Consider the following 24,080-nt stretch of genomic DNA (forward strand, 5'->3'; position numbering starts at 1 on the left):
GTGGCAAAGCTTAACTTTAGCCCCACAAAACACACATTTCATATTTGATTAAATGAATAGATAATGTTTTTGTTTTGTTTTGTTTTGTTTTGTTTTAATGATTGGCGCAAGTTACGTGAATCCTCAGGTCTATGTGGACTACTACAAGCACCAGGCGGGGAATGGACTTCCCAGGTTTGCAGGAACCCCGATGATGTATGGTTCCGGGCTCGGTGCTATATTCAAAGCGCTATACAGGATGGCTGTACCCATTATTAAAAGAGGTATCTCTATAGCAAAACCTCATTTAAAATCGTTACTGACAATTCTCCGATCGAATTTTACGTGGTAGGCAATGGTGATGATTATCTGGACTTTATCTGGACAGGAACTTTAGACCACGTCCCATTACAATTTTCAAGTAATGTTTTGATGAAAAAAGATTTTCCGCTATTGCTAGGACCGCAAAAGATACACGAAAATGGTACCTGCATGCTAGCATCAAAACAATGAGTTAGAGACATTTTACAATAACACTAAAAAAAATACAAATCCTATATACAATCAGATTCTTAATACCCGTACGGCAGAGTCCTGAAATCGGGCAAGAAAACACGTTTGTCATAAACGATCGTGAATCTACATTTGTGCTTTGCTTTTCAAGAGAAAGCCCATTTTATCTCTCATGATTTGATTGTGGGTGGTCGTAAGTACTCTAGTCTGATCATCGTTTTTCACACATTCGTCAACCAGTTCTGTCAGAGATTTCAGGTTTACAAGTTTAGCATTTGAATAGTTTAAAGTGATACCCTTGGCTTTCATTGTTGTTTTACCTTTGAGAGTCCTATACCCGTATGTTTTAGGTCCTGAGCTGACAAATTCTACAATCTCGTCTCCGCAGTCCAACTCACTTGTAAGACCCCCCAGGTAATCGCCCCAGGTAATCGCCCAAAGGCGGTATCCAATCACCTTGATGACTTTTGAAGATGATGCTATCCATATCTGTGTACAAGATCTGTGTACAAGATCACGGTCTTGTAAACGATCTATCAAATTGTACAGCTCGAGCCTAGCATATGCAGTCATAAATATACCTATGAAAACGTTAGCATACCCCGGTTTATAGCAGCTGATATCCTTGTGATGCCACAACACCATTGCCACCTCGTCGTTCAGAAAAGAGAAATGACTTACATCGTACAGGTTTGAGAACATTTACTCTAAAAATTTATTAGGATCTCTGAACAAAACCGTGTTTCACCTGTCTGGTTTTTGACACATCTTATCCCACAAAGAATTCATCGCGAGTTTAGCTGTGGACTTCTTGGCTGGGTTGACTGAAATTTTCTCTTCCTCCAGCTTAACCTCTTCATTCTCTTTATATTTTTGAATGTACTCCTTTTTTTGTGGTTTCATCAATCACCCAGGAAGGATAACCTGAGCTCTCTTGTTTGGTTTTCAAAAACATTTTAACGTATTCTGAAAACAGCTCATTTGTTCTATTAGGAAAGTGCCAAATCTCAAATACTTTCATCACTCTGTACCCCTTCTGCAGGGCCGACATCAGCTCCACACTGCACCTGTCAGGGCCCTCTCATCATTCCCATGATCACAGCTCTGCTGTTGTTGCTCAGCGCAGGTTCTACAGAGAGGGAACAAGAGTTTCTTCTTTACCCGGTAGGGAAGAACAGGGGCCCACAACCCCCTGGGAGGTAAAACCTTTACCTTGATGATGACGAAGTAGTTTTCCAACGACCCAAAGTCACGATAAAGGATAACGGGGTGACCTATGGGATACATTTTTACCTTATTCACATAAGGGTAGAGGGAGGTGAAGTGTTTTCGTACGGCTGCGTACGGATACTATGGTAATCAACTTGAAAGGGTCAACGCCTGTGTCTCTCAGAATCTCACTCCTGAAAATTTTACACCCTGTTTGCAAAATCTTTACATCATTACAGCAGTATTCTTTAATCCCTTTTCTGAAGTCAAAGACTTTATCAGTGACCATTTCATACCAATCTTGCCTCTCTTTGGGCTTCATCGTATCCACACCGTAAAACTGAGACTGAGGATATGACCCCACATAGTTCTGATTCTCTATGGTGTTGTAGAAGTGGGGGAATGTTCCTTTTTTAACATCTGTAAAGCCCATGGCTTTTGGAATGGTGCTAAGTTTCACATAGGTAGGAATGAGAAATTGTCTATAAATCTCTGTTGATATGCGGTGTCTTCAAAGCACAAAATTTTCCCCTCTTGTGCTATGATAGTAGGAATAACCCCTTCTTTCTTTCATTCAACAAAAGATAGGAATCATAACCCCTTGCATTATGTGCTACAAATGTGTATCCTTCGAATTTTCTATGATGGAACATTTTAAAAAAGGCTTCGATGCACCCATCACCTTCAGTCGTCCACACCCCCTCATTAAACCCCATGCAGCAAATAAATTTAGCTATGCCCGTTTCCTGTCTGGACTCTATATCATAAAATATGTAACTTTCGTTCACCATCTCTACCTGTAACGGTTGTATGAAACATTCGTGTTTGACCTCCGATTCTATTTTTTTAACTACAAACTTTTCACCGAGGCTGAGCACATTTATATTCTTTTTTACCTGTGCTAAAGGGGCTCAGATGTTCTACCATTCCGCATTTGGGGCAGTAGAATCCTATTTTGCATAATGAATATGTATCACCCAACAGGTTTCGCATCTCTTCTTTGTGTTTTTCGTAGCAGTAATCTGACCTACACAGTCTTAGACAATCTGAACACTGCAACGTATTCTGAGTATAACTATAACATTCTGGATCAAGACATATGTTACAGTAATAATTGCATTTGTGTTTTCTCATACTTGTGAACCCTTTGTAACAAAAACAACAGACGTATTCAAACCCGAGAAGACCCTCAATATTTTTAACACTAGTAATGGTTGTCGTGTAAGAATAAGAAAATGGTTTTCTCATGGGGTGTCCTGCTAGTTTCAAAAAAGGAGTAACCGCTTTTGTTGAGCATCTGATACAACACAACTATTTTACAATTCAATAACTTCTCAAATCGGTTTATATTGTTAAAACTATCTGTATCATTATTGGATAATCCTACACCCCACTGCATCTGACTAGCAACATTTTCAATGTATTGGGGTGTTTCCTGAGGGTTCAAAAGCTGTGCGACACATAAGGAAAAACATAGATTGCTGTCGGTGTTGTACAAAGCATACAGATGTCTCATCTTCTTTTGGAAAACGTCTGATCTGAAGAGGTGTGCTATTTTATTCCTAACATCGCCTTTGGGGGGGGTGCACTATCTGAATCACCAGTTCCATACTATCACTTGCCAGGATCTCAAGATTTCTCTGCATAGCTTTCTCGAGCGTGGTTAGAAAAGAATCTAGTTCCATGGCCCCGTTATTCAACTCAAGTTGCGATGAAACATTCAGATTAGGACCTTGAACTAGAACATTTACAGCATCTCTTGGTCCAGCTATTTCATTAGCGGTATCCATCATACTGTTTATAACCTTTAGAACGTAATTGTAAAATTCTACAAAACTGTTAACATTACCCAGTGAGGCAAAATTAACTCTCCTCCTAATTTCTGTGTTATTGAACTTTTCTCTACGAATTATTCTAATGTCAGGATTTACCCCATACCCCGTTTGTTCCGTTTCCATACGGTTTTCAGTATTATCTGAAGGGAGAAATTCTACATCAGTTTCATACGTTTTTGGACTCTGTTCATCGTTATCAAAACTGTTATCAAAACTGGCTGAAGAACCCGGCTGTTGAGTACAATCACCACTTAAGAGCCTCTCATTTAACACAGTCAAGCACTGATTCAGGTTAATGGTTGAACAGCTTGAACAGGCCTAGAGTTAGTTAGACGTATGTTAGAAGCCACAGTGACCTCTGCATACGTTTCTAAAGATGTCACCGGTTGTATGAGCTCCCCTGAAAAAATTGTGAGCTCAGCCAGAGGGCTCAATGAATAGTGGATGACAGTAGAGGGATTCACCCCTTCTGCCTCTGTGTGATAAATTAATGCACTGCATAAACTATTAGACAAAATTCGATATTTCAACATAGACTTGCTATAGAATGTAATACCTTGTATCAACTCATTCAGTATATAAACTGTTTCATCATCTTGTGTCCTTATATCTGCTGATAAAAAATAACAAAAAATTTAAATGATAAATAAAATACATAAAATTAAAATGTATCAAAGTTCACAAATGAGAAATTACCTTGGTTGGCAGTTCTCCACATATTCAAGGAACTCGTGATCGTCTGAATCTACAGAAATGCATAGAACAGAATTATAGACCGTGAGCATAAAAGATCGTCATGATGGTGTCCTCTTTACCAGAACAAATAGATCTTACGTCATTTAATGCTTAATTTAAGTAAATAGAATTACCTAAGTTAAAGTTTTTCTATATAGCTAGCCATGAGAATAAGAATAGCCATCGATCAAAAGAGTTTCAGTCGATCAAAAGAGTTTCAGTCGATCAAAATGTTTCATGTACTCTAAAACACAATGGTCATATTACATATTGATCAAAAAATCATCAGAATAAAGACAATATCCTTTCCTAGCTAGCTCGCAAATGAATAGATACAATAGCTTGTACATAATACATAATGATTGTTTGTTAAAATGTATGTTTTGTGTAGACCTGAAATTAATTATGACGCTAAGCCCCACGGAGTTAAATTACACAACGCACGATAAAGTATTTCAACCATTAGCTAAATAAATAGTTAAATACACGTCAGCCTTTTTTGTAACTTATACTAATATGTTTTAACATGAATGGATAAAAAAAAACGTACCTGTTGAAAACAGTTGAGCCATGTCCATGTTCGTTCGGAGGTCTTAACAAAAGTTTTCAGATGTATCGCTTACAATTACGACTGTGAGCTAAAGGAGTGAAGTACCGTAAAACACGGCTTTAAGAAAGAAGTGTAGGTGGAGAAAAGAAATGGTTTTTGGATAAAAGCTGTAAATTACAATCCACCCCTCCCCAACACCACTCTCACATGTGGAATGCACTGAAAAGTCTTAAGGGCCCAACGTGTGATAACGGACAAGAACCTTGTGTGATAAAACTTACAGAGTAAACACATTTGTTTAGAAATCACAGAAAAAAATAAATAAAAGGAAACTTTATGATGTTTTGTGAAAAGTTTACTTATTGCCCTGATTGAGTACATATAGCAGATAAGATGTGAGGAGGTGTGTGAGAGAGAGAATGAGTGTGTCAGTGACCCCTGACTGCAGAGTGTGTGTCAGAGAGGATACTGAACACACAGAGAAAGTGGGGAAAAACTGGTGTAGTATGAGACTGAAAAAAGTCATTTTCTTTAATCGCAATAATATTTCTCAATTAAAGAAACCTCTTATACACATTGGTCAGACCGGGTGGTTGTGTAGGGAGAAAAAAAAAAAAGGTGGCAAAATTTGATCTTTCTGGTCTAGTGCATTTCTGATCCTGGGAGAAGTTTGGTTTTTTGGGGGGGAGTCTTTATATCAATTTTGTCAGAAAGTTTTTCCTGCATGGTAGGAGGGAGGACTTGTGAGGAGGTGTGACTTAGAGACTCAGCCAATGGTAGGGGAGTGGCAGGGATGAGGGGCCTTACATCAATTTTTGTCAGAATGTTTTTTCCTGTATGGGTAGGGGGGAGGATTTGTGCGGAGGTGTGACTTCTTAGAGAATCGGTCAATGGAAGGGAGTGGGATGGGTGAGTGAGTGAGTGGGTGAGTGAGAGAGAGAGAGACATATAACCAAGACCCATACGCATGTTTGGGTATCAGTACATGACCGGCAGCGGAGCAGAGCGGACATTAAAGACTGGGTGGTATGTATTCGTTTAAGACTCAATTTAATCACTTGATTATTTCTCAATTAAATATTTTTTTTAAGTCAATAAAACTATTTTGAGGATCCCTCATTGTGCTTTAATTCATTTTCATTAATATTGTCACATCATAAATCATATAATAATAATAATTATTATTATTATTATAATATCTATCTATCTATCTATCTATCTATCTATCTATATGTGGGGGAGGGGAGGGGTCGGGGTGGTGGGATGATTGACAACTGTCAAATCAATCAATCAAATCAAGCAATAAATCATTTTGACGGTTAGTAAATATCATCTCTCTCTCTTACACCCATGTATGCAAAATGGTGTAGGCCCATGTTAACCCAGCCTCCAGGTTTAGCTAAACATGTAAGATCTAACAATCAGTGGATTCTTCCAAAGCACACTAGCCTAGAATTCTAGCCCGTCAAAGACAAGAACAGAAGCTATTGCTTACTTTAGATCCCTATATTATTGCGCTGGAACGTAGTTACACAGTGTTAAGGTGGCATTTTTTTCAAAGCATTGATGCACTGTATGAAAAAACAAAGAGCAGTGTGATGGAGCTTCCACATATAACTTGCATTGTCTACACATTAAAGTCAGCTGTTCACTGAGCTATGAGAGCAAGTGTTTTAGAACAGGTGAGAACAATTGCCTCTCTCACCACAGTCCAAAGGCCACAAGGATTCTTTCATAATAAGCATTAGCTGTTAGACTTGCCTTCAAATAAGCATAAAGTGTGAGCTAAAATGAAGTCTCAACGTGAGTTATGTCCATCATAACTATTAGACAGCAGAGGACAGGCTCAGTGCAGCAGAAGGCAAGATGTCTCAGAGATGGTGGGAGAAGAAAATGGAGAAAAGAGACCCCAAGTGAAGAAGGAGATTACCGTATGTTTGTAGAATGGTGAATTCGTACAGTGCAAAATGTGGCTTTAATTTTAGAATTGTTGACAACTTCAGGTGAATTTGTTGTTTTAGTTTTTGTCTATGAATCATTCTTCAGTGAAAACATATAGGGACCTCTAGTGGCCATTCTCCAGTTCATGCTGAAATAAAAATCATTAAAACTTTACAAAATACCCATGAATCATTTCAGATGGTCATCATAGTGGTAAAAATGGATAAATATCAACGTAACTAATGTTACAGAAAGCATTAACAGCTACTTTTAACTTGTACAACACTGGTAGGATGGCTGTGCTCAAGCTCGGTGCTTAAATTGTGAATGGGCAAATATTAGGTTCTTAACGGTACTGAAGTCCATTACAATAATATTAGAGCTCCCTATTTTGTTCTAACCAGAACATTTCGAAAGTGTATATCAAGTGAACAGTTGGCATTTATTTAATGTGTATGCTGTATAAAAACCCTAGAATTTTGGAATGCAAATTGGAAAAAAGGCAAAGGCAAACAAGAAACCAGGAGAAGTGCAAGCTGCACAGCCACAGAATCATCCATAAACTTCTCCACTATTCCATAATCTATGAAAACCTGGACGTGATGGGGGGTGGGGGTGGTAGTGAGGGTGGGGGTGGTAGCAATCCTTGATGCTACAAAGCCAAAAATGGACAAGCCCCTCCATACATGATATCAATGGTCAAAGCCCGAGTACATCGAGTACTTTGAACCTCAGTTATGACTTGGCTTGAAATGCCATGCTTCAAGTCTCACAGAAGACAAGCATTGAGACTGCTCTCTGTCCTGGCTCCAAGATGGTGCAAAGAACTTCCACTTGCTGTCCAAACAGCAGAGTCCCTTGCAGTCTTCAAATGCAAATTGAAGACCCATCTGTTCATGAAATGTTTAAATGACCATTGACCCTGCTCCTATGTTGATTAACAACATTGTTCATTGATATATTGGACTCTAACCTACTCTACTGGATAGGATGTATTCTATGAGTATATGACAAAGCACTTTTGTAAGTTGCTCTGGATAAGAGCATCTGCTAAATGCTGTAAATGTAAATGTAATGGTGCACAGATTCTACAGTTTAGGATCCATTTGCCAAATTTCTCAAGAAAAGGCACAAAGGAAGCAAAAGCAGGTTGATCATCAGAATCTGACTCAGAATCTTTATATGCCAAGTACCAGATGTACATATGTATGTATATACATAAATATACAATCTACAAGTGTTTTTAAGTGCATTGGAAGTCTAGTAAAAATCAGGTGCTTCAGTATATATTATACCGTGGTATTGTGGCTGAAGACATGAGCACTTTGTGTGTAGCAAATATATTTCATACGTTAAAAGGCATGTGTGCACATTGACTACAGGAGAGGAAAGTGGAGAAAGCAGGTATGGAGCTGACGGTTAGTTTGAGTCTTTAGAGCTCTTACTCCTGGCCTCCACTGAGATGGAAGCCATTGGAAGAAAGTGACTAGGGTGTATTGCATCAGCCATGATCTTCCTCAGCCTCTTCCTCCACCTAGATGAGGTGCTTGGATGTGGAGAGCCAGCAGCCAGTAATTTTCTCTGCACCATCACACAACTCACTGCAGCCTAGACTTGATGTGTCGAAACAGACAGAGATGGAGGAAGTGATGGTGAGTTCCATTATGTTCAATTATAAAGGCACTGCTAGATCTTCTTCATATCAGCAGCGTTGTGTGTATGGAGTTTTTGATTTGTACACCATGTCCCGTTTGCTTGCAAATAGTGTAATATTTACAGAATAGTTTCTGTTTGTGAAGTTTTGGCACTAAATTAGCACCATACGTGTGTGTCCCATTGCAGATCCTGCTTAATATTGGTGCCCAGGAATTTATAAGAATCTGCTCTGCTTACTGACTTTCTAATGGCACTGCAGGGTTGAGCTTCCTGAAATCAATGATCATCTCCACACTGTTTTGTGTTTAACACCACATTGTTACCAACCAGAGTGGTCATTTGCAAAATTAGTTTAACAGACTCATTGTTACAAGTACAGTCACTGTAAAGTGAGCACACAGGCCTGTGTAACATCAGTGCTAAGGTCAAGGGAGGGGTAGCTCAGTGGCTAAGCTACTCATTTAGTAACCAAAAGGTTGCCAGTTCAAGCCTCACCACTAACAGGTTGCCAGTGTTCTACCTCTGAGCAAGGCTCTTAACCCTCAACTAATCAAGGAGTATTCAGCTTTGGAGGTGTCAGCTAAATGATGTAAATGTTAGATAGAGTTGTTACTGTTTCCTTTTGGACAGAGTTGAGGAGGCACATTTACTCAAAGTGATACAGAATGCCTAAAACAATAACATCAGAAAAAAAAAACAGCACTATACCACAAGAAATAAACAATTTCAGATAACTGAAAGAATAATTAAAAATAAAACTAAAAATTGAACACAACTACAACATAGTTTACTAAGAATGCATAAAAGTAAAAATAAAGACAAGAAATAAAGTAAAATACAAACAATGCAACAATAAAAGCTATAAATCTAATCAAGTGTTATATAAAAATAATTAAGATATAAATTCGGAATGTAAATGTATTAATGTGTATTATTAGTATTAACTAATATTAGTACTACCGTATTAGTATTAACAACATTTTCCAGGAAAAAGCTTGGTATTGTTTTTTATTTTTATCATATATTGGTCTATAATAAAAATATGATGTTTTAAAAATTTAGATTTATGACCAACAAAAAGTAGTTCAATTACTGTCACCCACATAAGTTAGTAAAACTAAACACACACACATTCATTTATAGTTAAATCTTAATGATTAAATAGGAATGTTTTAATAACCTTTCAAACAAGTATACAAAGTTATGATTTGACAATAGTTAAAGAACTGCAAGTCCAAAAATATCTAAGTAATGTCACGGAACGCTCGCCTCCCGCGAGGCACGTGGTTTGGCCAGCCACGTGCAGTGGGAGGACTCATTTGTGGCCACGCCTGCGCACACCTGTACTTCGTTTTGTCTGTGTGTAATTAAACTCACGTCAGGGTGTGCAGCGTTGTTGGTCATTGTCGATGTAACGTTTTAATGTTTCTTAGTCATTGTGAAAGCGTTTGCGTGTTCATCGTGTTTGTTTAAATATCACTCGTTTCATGTTGATGTTATCGTTTGCAATACGTTTGAGTGCCGCTATCATTTGTGTAATAAATGTTCGTCACTGTCGAGGAAATATGCGCTTCCTGCTCCACGCCCTGCGGCACTCAGGCCACCACGCGTTACAAGTAGATCATTCTGAGAAAATGTAGTTATGTACTATCCACCTCTGAATATGAAATACATATACATATATATGTAGCAACATCTAAATAAATAGGCTAATTAGCCTAAATACGTACGATCCAATTAAACAATTTTATTACTTCATGGGATACAGTTCATGCTTTATTTATTTTTATGTATGCGTTTGTTTGTGTCTGAAGGTTTCCTATATGTGAGAGGCTGTGATTGATATTCTCTCCCCAGTCCCATTTTTTTGTAAAATTCTGCAGCTTTTCATAGCACAAAGTGCAACATCCTACAACATATTCACTATATTGTTTCAAGAGCATTCATAAGCACACAAACACGTGAGCTGAAGTGGAGTATCAACAGGAGGGTGTGCTGATTAAACGCCGCATCTGTCAGTATTTTTTTGTACAGCCCTGGAAATATCATGGACCATCAGCTATGAGGTGTACACCTCTCATATCCTCTGCTTGGGTAAGCAGGGAGCTTCTAATTAATTATGTTTAAGAATCTAATTAAATTGGTTGTTGAAGTATATCATAAATTATGTAAATTTTACAACTTTTCATAATCCATTTCTGTGTTGATCACATTATGGGCACTTTGCAAGGAATTCAATAGTAAACTGATAAATAACAATTGCTCTCTTCTAGATGTGACACCAAATGTGTCACATAACTTTGCATGATGTGTAGTGTAGTGCTTACCAGTAAGCATTCTTATATTTTCAGTTCTGGATTTCTCCATATACTGAGTTGAATCTTTCAAAATATTGACTGCTTTGAAATTGGTCCTTTTTTCTTCCATGTGTTTGTTGCTTTTCACAAACAAATGAGAAATGGTACTTACAATCTATTAGTATATAGACCTAAGGTACTTAGACACAGTAACTCAGTTATTGTCTTAGTAGGTACAGATGTAGATTTAATTTGCAATGTGGCCACTGATTATATATGTTAAAAACAAAATGACCTATTCTTATGTGGCCTGTCCTGCTGCTATCTTATTTTGTATTAAGCAACAGCAAAACATTCTAAGTGATTGATATTCACTATATAATCTTCTATATAATATATAATATAATCTGTAATTAAATAAATCTTCAAGTTAGATTTAGTCATTTATATATATATATATATATATATATATATATATATATATATATATATATATATATAAATGACTAAATCTAACTTGAAGATTTATTTAATTACAGATATAGTAGTATGATTTGACAATATTAAAGTAAAATTATATTTATGTGCATGTAGCACATGCGCTTATTAAATATACATATATTTTAACAATTCCATTTAAATGTATAGAGAGAAAGAACTCACAGACTCATCCTCTGTTTCCCTGTGACCAGAAGCCACTTTCCGTTTTAGTTTTCTGTAGCAGAAATTAAATGTTATATTCTCTGATCTGCAGCATAACATATACAAAGATTGAAGTTGAGAGCTATACTAAGAATGTTGATTAACACACCAAGACACATGCTGAAATGTATGATGTGCTGTAAGGTAAGACTCTGACAGCATGAGTACAGTATTTCCTAAACAGTTCTGATTATCTGTGAGTATTTGGCACGAGCCAGGTTTAATTAAAATGAAGCAAATGTTTTCTTTTTCTGATAGGAAAGCCTTTATGTATCAGTTTCTGTGGTGTTACTAATCTAGGTGTGATTAATAACTTCAAAACCTCTAGTCACGTGTTCCTTACTTCAGATGATGTAACATAGAATAACCATTTTGGTAAAGGTTGAAATGTACTCCCCAAACTGGTGGCATGTGAGAGGGCATTCAGGCCATTACTAACTACAGGAAAACATCACCTTCCTGTGACAGTGATGCCATCCTCCCAGATGCACTGAATGACTTCTATGCACGGTTTGAAGCACAGAACAACGTTGCAGCAGAAAAGTCCATCCCTCCGCAAAATGACCAGGTGTTGTGCCTGACGGCGGCTGATGTGAGGCGTACTCTGCGTGGAGTTAACCCACGGAAAGCTGCTGGACCAGACAACATCCCAGGTCGTGTGCTCAAAGAATGTGCTGACCAGCTTGCAGATGTCCTGACAGACATCTTCAATATCTCTCTGAGCTGCACCGTGGTCCCAACATGCTTCAAGACCACGACCATCGTCCCCGTGCCTAAGAAGCCCACGGTGTCGTGTCTCAACGACTACCGTCCCATCGCACTCACATCCATCATCATGAAGTGCTTCGAGAGACTCGTCATGAGACACATCAAGACCCAGCTTCCCCCTTCTCTGGACCCCCTGCAGTTCGCGTACCACCCCAACCGCTCTACAGATGATGCCATCTCTACCACACTTCATCTGGTACTCACACATCTGGATAAAAAGGGCACCTACGTAAGAATGCTGTTCATAGACTTCAGTTCAGCATTCAACACCATTGTTCCTTATTTAATGACATTTTGCACTATATTGGACTGTTTGCACTTGTGTAGCATGTTGTCTGTTGCACTCTTGTTTTTATGTTGCACCATGGTCCCGGAGAAACATTGTCTCGTTTTTGTTGTGTACTTGTATATAGCTGAAATGACAATAAAACCTCTTGAACTTGAACTTGAATTTGAACAATCCCGCTCATTAAATTTACCACTAAGGGTCCTATTTACACAAGACTGTATTTAAATGACCTGCTGTGTTAAGCTCTACTAATATAGCATACAGTATAGTTTTCAATGGCAATGGGGTTATTATAAAATTAGGTGAATGTTTTATAAGTAGATGTTAATAAAACCTTATGTGATGCTTATCAGATCAGGGCTAGGTTTCCCAAAAGCACCATAAACAAAGATAATCTTTAAATGGTATTATACAGAACACTCTCTCTCTTATTTAAGATTATCTTAATTGCTTGATGCATTTGAGAAATGGGGCCCAGTTTGGTAAAAGAGTCCTGTGATTTTTCTCAATCTGTTGAAGTGATGACTCACCTGTGATTCCACACAATGCAAAAGATAATGAGACACACTGCAATGAGTCCTGTAACTGTGGGCACTATGTAGAGCAGCATTTGTTTCAGTGAATATGGTTTGTTCTTCCTGACTGGCAACAAAATCAGATGAACATACATACTTACAATTTGACTTGTTTATTATTAATCACAAAATGTATTATGTTAAAAGGGAGCCATTTTTTACAATTACTAAAAATGTATTTTAAAATCACTGATCATAATCTGGAATTACCTTCTATGCTCAGTATCCATTGTTGCTTGAATGGGAAACATTCATAGTGTCCTGCATCTGAAGGTTGTACATTAGATATCTGTAGTTTCCATGGACTTTGGGGATCAACCTGCATCCTGCTTGTTGTGTAGTTTGTCTTAGTTAGGTTCTTATATGGGCTTTGGTTGTAAAGGAGACTATCATTCTTACGCCAGACAATATCTCCTCTGTTATCTCTACTAGCATTGCAGGACAAAACAACATTTTCTCCCTGAGATGCAGTAATGTTGGTAAGGAAACTTGATTTCTTGTGTGATTTCATATAATCTGCAGGAAAAACATAAAAGTACTTGAGGTAAGTTCAGTCCCATATTAAATGTTCACATGATCAAGGTCTACTATTTATTGATTTGGTGAATAATATTTGCCATCTTTCATAGGCAAGATGGAAAATCAGAAAAGTCATTTTGTCATGGTTTGGTCAGCACCCAGCCCAAGGGACATGCCCACACTCTCACACACACACACACACACACACATACACACACACACACACACACACACACACACACACACACACACACACACACACACACACACACACACACACACACGTGTACGTCCCTTATTCACATCCTCATCCTCTCTCCACTTTATAAGCCCATAGAACTTCAAAATGCAAACTTGTAACATTGCAAAATACATATACCATGTATTTCTCTTTCCACTGTGTTTACTTCCACAAATATTTCTCCATCCATCTACAGAAACTTTTGTTCTCTTGGCTTACCTTACATAATAGATGTCATGACTGTTACAGTACATTTACAGTAAACAATAAATGAATGTTTTACTGTATCAGAAATCAAGAAGAACAATATTTACTGTATAATGAACAACAATATATGATAAAGAAACAAAGCCACAGTATTCTTCAGGGGGTTTACTATATTTTGCTATTTGTTCTCAAATTGCAATATAATGTAATTCAAAAAAGAAACATATATGTTTCTGCAACTCGTCCCCGCATCCTGCTTGAACCACCGAGCATTACAGTATCAAAACAATGCAAAAGTATAGTATAGTTCACATAGTGTATTGATATAGTGAATGTGTTAAGTGTTTGGAAAAAATGGACACAATATTGAAAAAAGTGTGGAAAAAAACTGTAAATGTTGACAGCATCAAGGTTTAATATTTATTGATCTGGTGAATAATATTTGGCACATATGAGCTGATATCATCTTGTATAATCTACAAAAAAAACATCTTTCATATTTTAAAAATTTTACCTACTCTCTTCACCTATGTCATCACACTATGGATTTATCATGCCAGATGTTCCAAAATTATGGGACATCAAATCAAAACAAGAACTCGATTCTGATGATCAAGACCTGTACTACCTGATAGCTGGATAAATAACTGCACTAATGCATCAAATTAAACATAACCTCAAACACAAGCTCTTGACCAATTTTTTTTTCTTAATAATAATGCGTAATTTTATATTCACATATTTATCTATGTATATGGGGTCTCTTCTTAACTTGCTAATCATACTGAGTGATATTTCATTTAGTGGTAGTGAGAAAAAGTGACACACGTTGGTTGCACTCACACATGAAAGACTAGCATTGGCTGCACACACAGTTAATCAGAACAAATCATATGAACATGAATGAAATACCTCCATAAGTTGGGAGAAACATGATGATGCAGCAACCGAGATGCAATATCCTAGTTTGAAAAACCACCATGTCAGTATTTTTGCCCATGTGATTAAATAAGTGTCTATTTCTGACACACATTCAGCGCCGTGTAAAAGAGGAGATGCTGCTGAAGTGTGCAGATACAGAGAGGATGAGAGGAAGTGGGTTTATGAAAGCAGAACATCTCTGACAGCAGACCACAATGCGTCAGAAAACATTAAGGTGTACATGGCACCTTTAAACTTCCAAGACTTGCTGTTGAATCCTGCAACTGCATATCAGTCAAAATATTTTCAGTGTGGTTAGTGAATAATTTGCAGTAATAACGGAATAATACTCCTTAAAGTGAATAACTAAATAACAATCCATTTCTTTCTTAGAAAAAATCTGTTTTGTTTTGGGAGACATGCGCAATAAGTATGAATTCTTTCACTAGAGCATGAACATGTCAGTCATCAGATATTGGCTGTTTGACTGATACATCACTTCGCAGAAGAATGTTGAAATTGCTGTATTTAATAAATGAAGATTAGATAAATGAGACTCTACACAGTTTAAAGCACTACACATTTGAATAACCCTGTGAGGATGCCTGTAATGACAGTCAAATTAGAAAGAGACAAGTTGAATCAGAGGTGTATGAGCAAAGCAAACTCTTAACATGTAGTGCTGATGCCACAAGAACTGGAAAACTCTGACCAAGAACATTGCCTCTCCGTTTCTATTGTGCGTGAAAATGAAAGAAGATCTGATCCAAAGTCATGTCTAAAGATTATTAACAGAGAAGGAGTTCTCTGTGCTACCTGTTTTGTCGGAGCACAGAGAACTCCTTCTGTTGATGAAAGCAATACCTTATTGAGAGTCTATTAACTATGCCAACTGAGCACAGTGAATGAATGTTTCAATAAATAAACATTTTACCAATTAGATATACATGTAGTTAACCCTTGTGGTGTCAGTTTGTTTTAATAAAGCAGTTAATTTGCTAATATCTTAGAGAATGATGGTTCAGATATACACTATGCAGTGTACTTGCTGAAAGACAAATTATTTATACTTCTATTCCGAATAAACAATACAATACGATATTCTCAGAAATGTGGGAAAACATATTACTTGTCTAAAGTGTATGAAGAGAATAAATAACAAATAACAGTGAGTTCTGACTGCATTATATTGTTTTTAAGCTAGTGGCACCTCACAGAGAGAATGAGTCAAATGGTGGGAACACCATGTGAGTGGGTTTATGTTGGTTTTGTAAGAAACTAACACAGGGTGTTCGTATCTGTTGACAGTGGTGTTGGCTAACTACACAGACAAGGGAAAACTCAAATTTTCAGGAAACGTTTAACAATGTTATAACAGTGGCATAAGACTCCACCTTTTTATTTGTGTTTTCAGAAATGCTAGTTGTAATGAATTAGTGTGATGTTTAACGGGTTAAAGAGGATGCAGGGCCAAAGCACGTTAAACAGAACATACTTTTGAATCAAAAGCACATACAAAAACACACTAAGTGGGTCAAACACTGACAGCTTTGACGATAAGACATGAGACTTACATACACTCATGACAATTAAACACAACAAGGATCAGGTGCACAACACAAGAGGCCGTGGCAATACGGACGCCCACATACAGACACACACACACGCGCACACACACACACACACACACACACACACATTTAAGGGGGGAGGGGCCGTACCATGACAATTAGCCTCATCCATGAGCTGCAGATATATATATATATATATATATATATATATATATATATATATATATATATATATATATATATATATATATATATATATATATTTATTTATTTGTTTTTACATGAAAGCTATCGCTATCTAAAAATGAATGAAAATACATTAAATATATGGAACAATAAACAAAAAGTAATATATGCAAACAAATAGTAAATATTTAAATAGACTATAGGAAAAAGCACAGTGAACAGCAGTAGTGAGAGTTCAGAATAAGCACAATGAACAACACTAGACTTCAGTTAAATACAGTTGAATACAGCCAATCAGGAATATCTCTGAAAGTAAAGTGTGCAAGTAAGGCATAGTTACTTAAACTGTTACTGATGGCATAAAGGAATTCTCTGATTCAATCTATGTATAACCTTGTGCAGCATACAAAGTAATTTCCTGTGGTGTGCCACAGTCACAAGAGAGTTTCAGTGTTCTCGCTGTGTTTCTGGATACATGTGCTTAGTACACAGAGACTACAACTTCTTGATAAGGATGAGAGACAAATTGACTTTTACAGTTGAACCAACTGCTCTTCTCTGTTAAAAAGGTCAGAGGTTCTAAAATTACCTGTACTTATCCATGAGCTGCATATATTCATAAGTACAAATATGTGGACAAATTTGTCAAAAATGACTTCTAGCTATCTATATGAATTCCCTTTATAGTTTATCTAATTGCTTTATTTAATTTCAACTGGGATCAACATAAATTAAATGTGTGGCCATGTCTGTGGCCAGGGGAAATCAGGTCAAGTGGTACTGTAATGAGTATTTTGCACACAGAGTAATAGAAACACGTACACACCCAGAACACAAACATGTGTGATGGGGCATATTGCATGCATCCTAGTTAGATTCATTCTAAAAGCTAAAAATCTTATAAATGCCTAACTTGGCAAGCAAGATGAGTTCTTTAGTTTTTCTACAAAAGCATGTACCTTGACATATTTTTACTCTCTTACTTAGAAAAATGAACCCCACTAAGGAGCACGGTAATGGAGATGGAAGGTCTGATGAACAGCATAGATAGCCAATGAACTTGGCTGTGGTAGAAGTGAGTTTGAACAGATGATGTCAGACTGCCAAATGGTGATGCGTAAGGGCTTAGTGGTGCTCCTTTGTTCATCACATGGGCTGCCTCAAATGGAGACAGGTCAAAGAGAGAGAGAGCGCATGGGATGCTGGAAGGTTATTTTAGAAAAAGCTGCTCAGTGTAACAGGACTTCCAACTGTGCTTAATATTGTCAAATGTTCTTGACTTACAACAACCATTCTGACTAAAATAGTTGGTTTGTGTATAACTGTAATTTAAAATGGAAATAGAAAGCATCCTCTGAATAGCCAGTGTTAACAACTAGAGCGAGAATAGTAATAGTGGAGATCAGAAGATCAGAGAGCCCTGAGATGTTTTTTGTGCCTTGGCCGTTTTTTGTGTTGTTGAAACCACCACATGTTGCATCACCTGCTTTTTAAAAAATGAGTCATACTGAGCAGTAGCCATCTTTCATGTTCACCTCAGAACCCAGGCTGACACCATCCCACATTGTGACCTATGCTAAAGTGTTAAAAAAAACTTTAGCGTATAGACTTCCTTTTGTTCTCTGCTGTCCATTGACAACTTTGATTATGTAGATAGGTGTTAAAGTCAAGAGCTAGACTTCTACATGTTTTGTGCTGCTACTTCTCATCTTAGACAAGTGGACAAAATAAGCAACAGATAAAAAAGTGTAGTGTTTCATAACCATGGCATAGTCCAAACCAGTACTACAGTTGAACTATTAGATTCCGACCCTCAGAGATTGTCATTTTAAAGTCAACTGTTCAGTGGCAATTTCTTAAAAGTTTGAAGCAACTACTTCCCAGAAAGTCTAAATGCCTTTATTCCCTCTATCCACTAATTTATTCTGACTCTGCCCCTTAAATTTAAATTTGAGTGAAAATTGGGAAGACAACACTGTAAGGAAATGGTTCTGTGTGTTGTTATGGATGTGTGTGTTATTCTATATTCTAGTTGCCATATATTGTCTGTGTTATTCTATATTATAGTTGTATACCATAGTGCAGTGTTAACCTGACACATTATGTCATAATGAAAAGTACTATGAACTACATTTCCAACATGGTTTTATGCAGCAGGTGTGCACTTATTACCACTAGAGGGAGACAGTTCACCCACCTGCTTATAGACAAGACTTTTCTCAGACTGTAAACATCCCTGTGTATTTTTTACTGTAGAGTCTATCAAAAATATCTTAGTAATAGCAACTAACCAAAAAATATGGCTCTTTATAGATGATGCTGGTTAGAGGGAGGCTGATGTTCTTTTCGGTAGTCATTCCTTTAGACACAAGTGCCAGTCAAATAAACCATTAGGAATAAACTGATTAGGCTGTGTATAGAAAACACCCACTTTGAAGAATATAAAATCTCAACATTTAATCTAGTGTGTGTGTGTGTGTGTGTGTGTGTGTGTGTGTGTGTGTGTGTGTGTGTGTGTGTGTGTGTGTGTGTGTGTTTGTGTGTGTTTGTGTCATTTTTAGTAATTCATATATTGTATCAATTTAAATGTAATTTGTTTGCTCCTGTCGCCAGAAATTCATTGAAACCCCTTTTCAGACATTTCTAGTACAGGTAATTATAGTAGGCCTTCAATAGGAGGCGTTTCTAATCACCATTGTGTCAGGAAAACAGATAAAGCCTGTGATGTACTTGTATTTTCAGACATTTATTTTTGCTTTTGACAAATATAATAAGAATAAATAAAACATGCTCCATATTAGAAAATATTGTATAAATGAAGCTACTTGCATATGTTTACATACATAACCTACCTAAGCATGTAGACTTAAACCCAAAGTTTTAATGCAGAATTCAATGTTTCTCTCAATGTAACAAACAGGCATGATGAAAATTAAAATATGAAGTATTTGATCAGTTACAACTGTTCTTCATATTTGTCATGTTCCTATGGCTAGAGCAAAACAATTGTCAACACCTTATAAGTACAACATGGTAATATAAAGGGTGCCTTCTACATTGCAGTTTAACCCAAAATGACCAGCTGTAGCTAAACACTAATGTTTGTGGGTGTGAACATGGTTGTGCACATGCAGATATGTATACTAACTCAAGCCAGGAAACAGTTTGCACCTGTATAAAATTCAAGACTGAACCAGCACTACTGGTTTATGTATATTTGCAGAATTGTTAAAAATATTTATAAAAAACATTGAAATTAATTTCTACTTTTCCCCATGTGATTAAATAAGTGTCTATTTCTGACACACATTCAGCACTGTGTGAAAAAGGAGATGCTGCTGAAGTGCTTGGATACAGAGATGATGAGAGGAAGTGTGTTTATGAAAGTAGAAACATCTAACAGCAGACCACAATGCCTCAGTGTAAGAAAAGTGAGACTGACCGTGAATTTGCAAATGTTAAGCAGCAATGTGTCTGATTTCAGGGTTTCTTTTCTGGCTTTAATTTTTGCTGCATTATATTTTGAAGTAATTCTTAATTTTTGTCCTGTGACAATTACTGCTCTTCTCAAATATCTATATTGATATTTGATTATATGCCTTGAACTGATGCCTTGAATAAATTTTAAAATATTTATTATCTTGAATTTATTAGCTTGAATTATCTGTATCTTTTCACTTTCTATGGTTAATGATCATTAATTCTCTCATATGTTTCTTTTTTCCACTAAATAAAATACACACAGATAACTGCCTGCAACTGAGAATTCTACATCATGTGCCTCAGCCACAATACGTTCCCTGGTCTGTACATTAGTTATCTGAAGTTTACTTGGATTGTGGGGGCCAACCTGCATCCTACTTGATGTATAGTTGTCTACATCCTTATGTGTACCGCCAGTCTGAAAGGAAACTTTTAATCGTTTTGTGATGGTGAACCACCATAACTAAATATACAATATTTATCTTTATGACCAATGACTTTAGCTACAGCAGCTAGAGATGTACTGTTGTGCACAATATCTGTTTCACCAAAAAAAAAATGTGTTTTTGATGTGGACCACAGTTGCTTGTTCTTCTGATTTGGTGGAATGTGCAGAAGTCAGAAAATGTGAATGTTGCGAATGTTTTTCAGTCTTTTGTTTTCAAAATGTAAATCACACTGGGTAAGAGGGTCTTCTGTGTAATATACACTTAAAGTTATTAAATGCTGCTGCAGGAGTTTGACAATTCATCACATAGAAAATAAGCATCTTTCCTCAGATGTCACAGTTTCTAAAACCAATATTATTCTTCTGCAACTTGTTACATTATGCAAATTACTGTGGAATTACAGTGGAAATACAATTTAATACTGGCATGACTAAATCTTTTTATTTAATAAATGAAGATTAGATAAATGAGACTCTACACAGTTTAAAGCACTACACATTTGAATAACCCTGTGAGGATGCCTGTAATGACAGTCAAATTAGAAAGAGACAAGTTGAATCAGAGGTGTATGAGCAAAGCAAACTCTTAACATGTAGTGCTGATGCCACAAGAACTGGAAAACTCTGACCAAGAACATTGCCTCTCCGTTTCTATTGTGCGTGAAAATGAAAGAAGATCTGATCCAAAGTCATGTCTAAAGATTATTAACAGAGAAGGAGTTCTCTGTGCTACCTGTTTTGTCGGAGCACAGAGAACTCCTTCTGTTGATGAAAGCAATACCTTATTGAGAGTCTATTAACTATGCCAACTGAGCACAGTGAATGAATGTTTCAATAAATAAACATTTTACCAATTAGATATACATGTAGTTAACCCTTGTGGTGTCAGTTTGTTTTAATAAAGCAGTTAATTTGCTAATATCTTAGAGAATGATGGTTCAGATATACACTATGCAGTGTACTTGCTGAAAGACAAATTATTTATACTTCTATTCCGAATAAACAATACAATACGATATTCTCAGAAATGTGGGAAAACATATTACTTGTCTAAAGTGTATGAAGAGAATAAATAACAAATAACAGTGAGTTCTGACTGCATTATATTGTTTTTAAGCTAGTGGCACCTCACAGAGAGAATGAGTCAAATGGTGGGAACACCATGTGAGTGGGTTTATGTTGGTTTTGTAAGAAACTAACACAGGGTGTTCGTATCTGTTGACAGTGGTGTTGGCTAACTACACAGACAAGGGAAAACTCAAATTTTCAGGAAACGTTTAACAATGTTATAACAGTGGCATAAGACTCCACCTTTTTATTTGTGTTTTCAGAAATGCTAGTTGTAATGAATTAGTGTGATGTTTAACGGGTTAAAGAGGATGCAGGGCCAAAGCACGTTAAACAGAACATACTTTTGAATCAAAAGCACATACAAAAACACACTAAGTGGGTCAAACACTGACAGCTTTGACGATAAGACATGAGACTTACATACACTCATGACAATTAAACACAACAAGGATCAGGTGCACAACACAAGAGGCCGTGGCAATACGGACGCCCACATACAGACACACACACACGCACACACACACACACACACACATTTAAGGGGGGAGGGGCCGTACCATGACAATTAGCCTCATCCATGAGCTGCAGATATATATATATATATTTATTTATTTATTTGTTTGTTTTTACATGAAAGCTATCGCTATCTAAAAATGAATGAAAATACATTAAATATATGGAACAATAAACAAAAAGTAATATATGCAAACAAATAGTAAATATTTAAATAGACTATAGGAAAAAGCACAGTGAACAGCAGTAGTGAGAGTTCAGAATAAGCACAATGAACAACACTAGACTTCAGTTAAATACAGTTGAATACAGCCAATCAGGAATATCTCTGAAAGTAAAGTGTGCAAGTAAGGCATAGTTACTTAAACTGTTACTGATGGCATAAAGGAATTCTCTGATTCAATCTATGTATAACCTTGTGCAGCATACAAAGTAATTTCCTGTGGTGTGCCACAGTCACAAGAGAGTTTCAGTGTTCTCGCTGTGTTTCTGGATACATGTGCTTAGTACACAGAGACTACAACTTCTTGATAAGGATGAGAGACAAATTGACTTTTACAGTTGAACCAACTGCTCTTCTCTGTTAAAAAGGTCAGAGGTTCTAAAATTACCTGTACTTATCCATGAGCTGCATATATTCATAAGTACAAATATGTGGACAAATTTGTCAAAAATGACTTCTAGCTATCTATATGAATTCCCTTTATAGTTTATCTAATTGCTTTATTTAATTTCAACTGGGATCAACATAAATTAAATGTGTGGCCATGTCTGTGGCCAGGGGAAATCAGGTCAAGTGGTACTGTAATGAGTATTTTGCACACAGAGTAATAGAAACACGTACACACCCAGAACACAAACATGTGTGATGGGGCATATTGCATGCATCCTAGTTAGATTCATTCTAAAAGCTAAAAATCTTATAAATGCCTAACTTGGCAAGCAAGATGAGTTCTTTAGTTTTTCTACAAAAGCATGTACCTTGACATATTTTTACTCTCTTACTTAGAAAAATGAACCCCACTAAGGAGCACGGTAATGGAGATGGAAGGTCTGATGAACAGCATAGATAGCCAATGAACTTGGCTGTGGTAGAAGTGAGTTTCACAGGCGATGTCAGACTGCCAAATGGTGATGCGTAGGGGGTGGCCTAGTGGTGCTTCTTTGTTCATCACATGGGCTGCCTCAAATGGAGACGGGTCAAAGAGAGAGAGAGCGCATGGGATGCTGGAAGGTTATTTTAGAAAAAGCTGCTCAGTGTAACAGGACTTCCAACTGTGCTTAATATTGTCAAATGTTCTTGACTTACAACAACTATTCTGACTAAAATAGTTGTTTTGTGTATAACTGTAATTTAAAATGGAAATAGTGTTAACAACTAGAGCGAGAATAATCAGAGTGGAGATCAGAAGATCAGAGAGCCCTGAGATGCTTTTTGTGCCTTGGCCGTTTTTTGTGTTGCTGAAACCACCACATGTTGCATCACCTTTTTTTTAAAAATGAGTCATACTGAGCAGCAGCCATCTTTCATGTTCACCTCATAACCCAGACTGACACCATCCCACATTGTGACCTATGCTAAAGTGTTAAAAAACTTTAGGGTATAGACTTCCTTTTGTTCTCTGCTGTCCGTTGACAACTTTGATTATGTAGATAGGTATTAAAGTCAAGAGCTAGACTTCTACATGTTTTGTGCTGCTACTTCTCATCTTAGACAAGTGGACAAAATAAGCAACAGATAAAAAAGTGTAGTGTTTCATAATCATGGCATAGTCCAAACCAGTACTACAGTTGAACTATTAGATTCCGACCCTCAGAGATTGTCATTTTAAAGTCAACTGTTCAGTGGCAATTTCTTAAAAGTTTGAAGC

General features: G+C 36.8%; 1 protein-coding gene and 1 long non-coding RNA gene across 3 annotated transcripts; both read right to left on the minus strand.

The window, feature by feature from the left end:
* Window positions 1-1,352: 1,352 nt before the first annotated feature.
* LOC113568514 lies at window positions 1,353-5,022 on the minus strand. Its single transcript, XR_003409598.2, has 3 exons — window positions 4,822-5,022; window positions 4,233-4,281; window positions 1,353-1,621 (listed from the first exon to the last, which is right to left on the minus strand). It is a non-coding gene; the product is annotated as an uncharacterized LOC113568514 (long non-coding RNA).
* Window positions 5,023-7,965: 2,943 nt separating this feature from the next.
* LOC118240957 lies at window positions 7,966-15,046 on the minus strand. 2 transcript variants are annotated; one of them, XM_035523671.1, is made up of 6 exons: window positions 14,929-15,046; window positions 13,260-13,565; window positions 13,005-13,116; window positions 11,379-11,430; window positions 10,746-10,855; window positions 8,346-8,370 (listed from the first exon to the last, which is right to left on the minus strand). In XM_035523671.1, the coding sequence occupies exons 1-5, from the start codon at window positions 15,014-15,016 to the stop codon at window positions 10,766-10,768; spliced, it is 648 nt and encodes a 215-aa protein (XP_035379564.1). In that variant the 5' UTR covers window positions 15,017-15,046; the 3' UTR covers window positions 8,346-8,370; window positions 10,746-10,765. The 2 variants fall into 2 exon arrangements, with proteins under 2 accessions (XP_035379565.1, XP_035379564.1); XM_035523672.1 differs by lacking the exons at window positions 10,746-10,855; window positions 11,379-11,430 and having other exon boundaries at window positions 7,966-8,375.
* Window positions 15,047-24,080: the final 9,034 nt, after the last annotated feature.

Source organism: Electrophorus electricus, chromosome 2 (genome assembly GCF_013358815.1).
Source record: "Electrophorus electricus isolate fEleEle1 chromosome 2, fEleEle1.pri, whole genome shotgun sequence".
NCBI classification, from domain to species: domain Eukaryota; kingdom Metazoa; phylum Chordata; class Actinopteri; order Gymnotiformes; family Gymnotidae; genus Electrophorus; species Electrophorus electricus.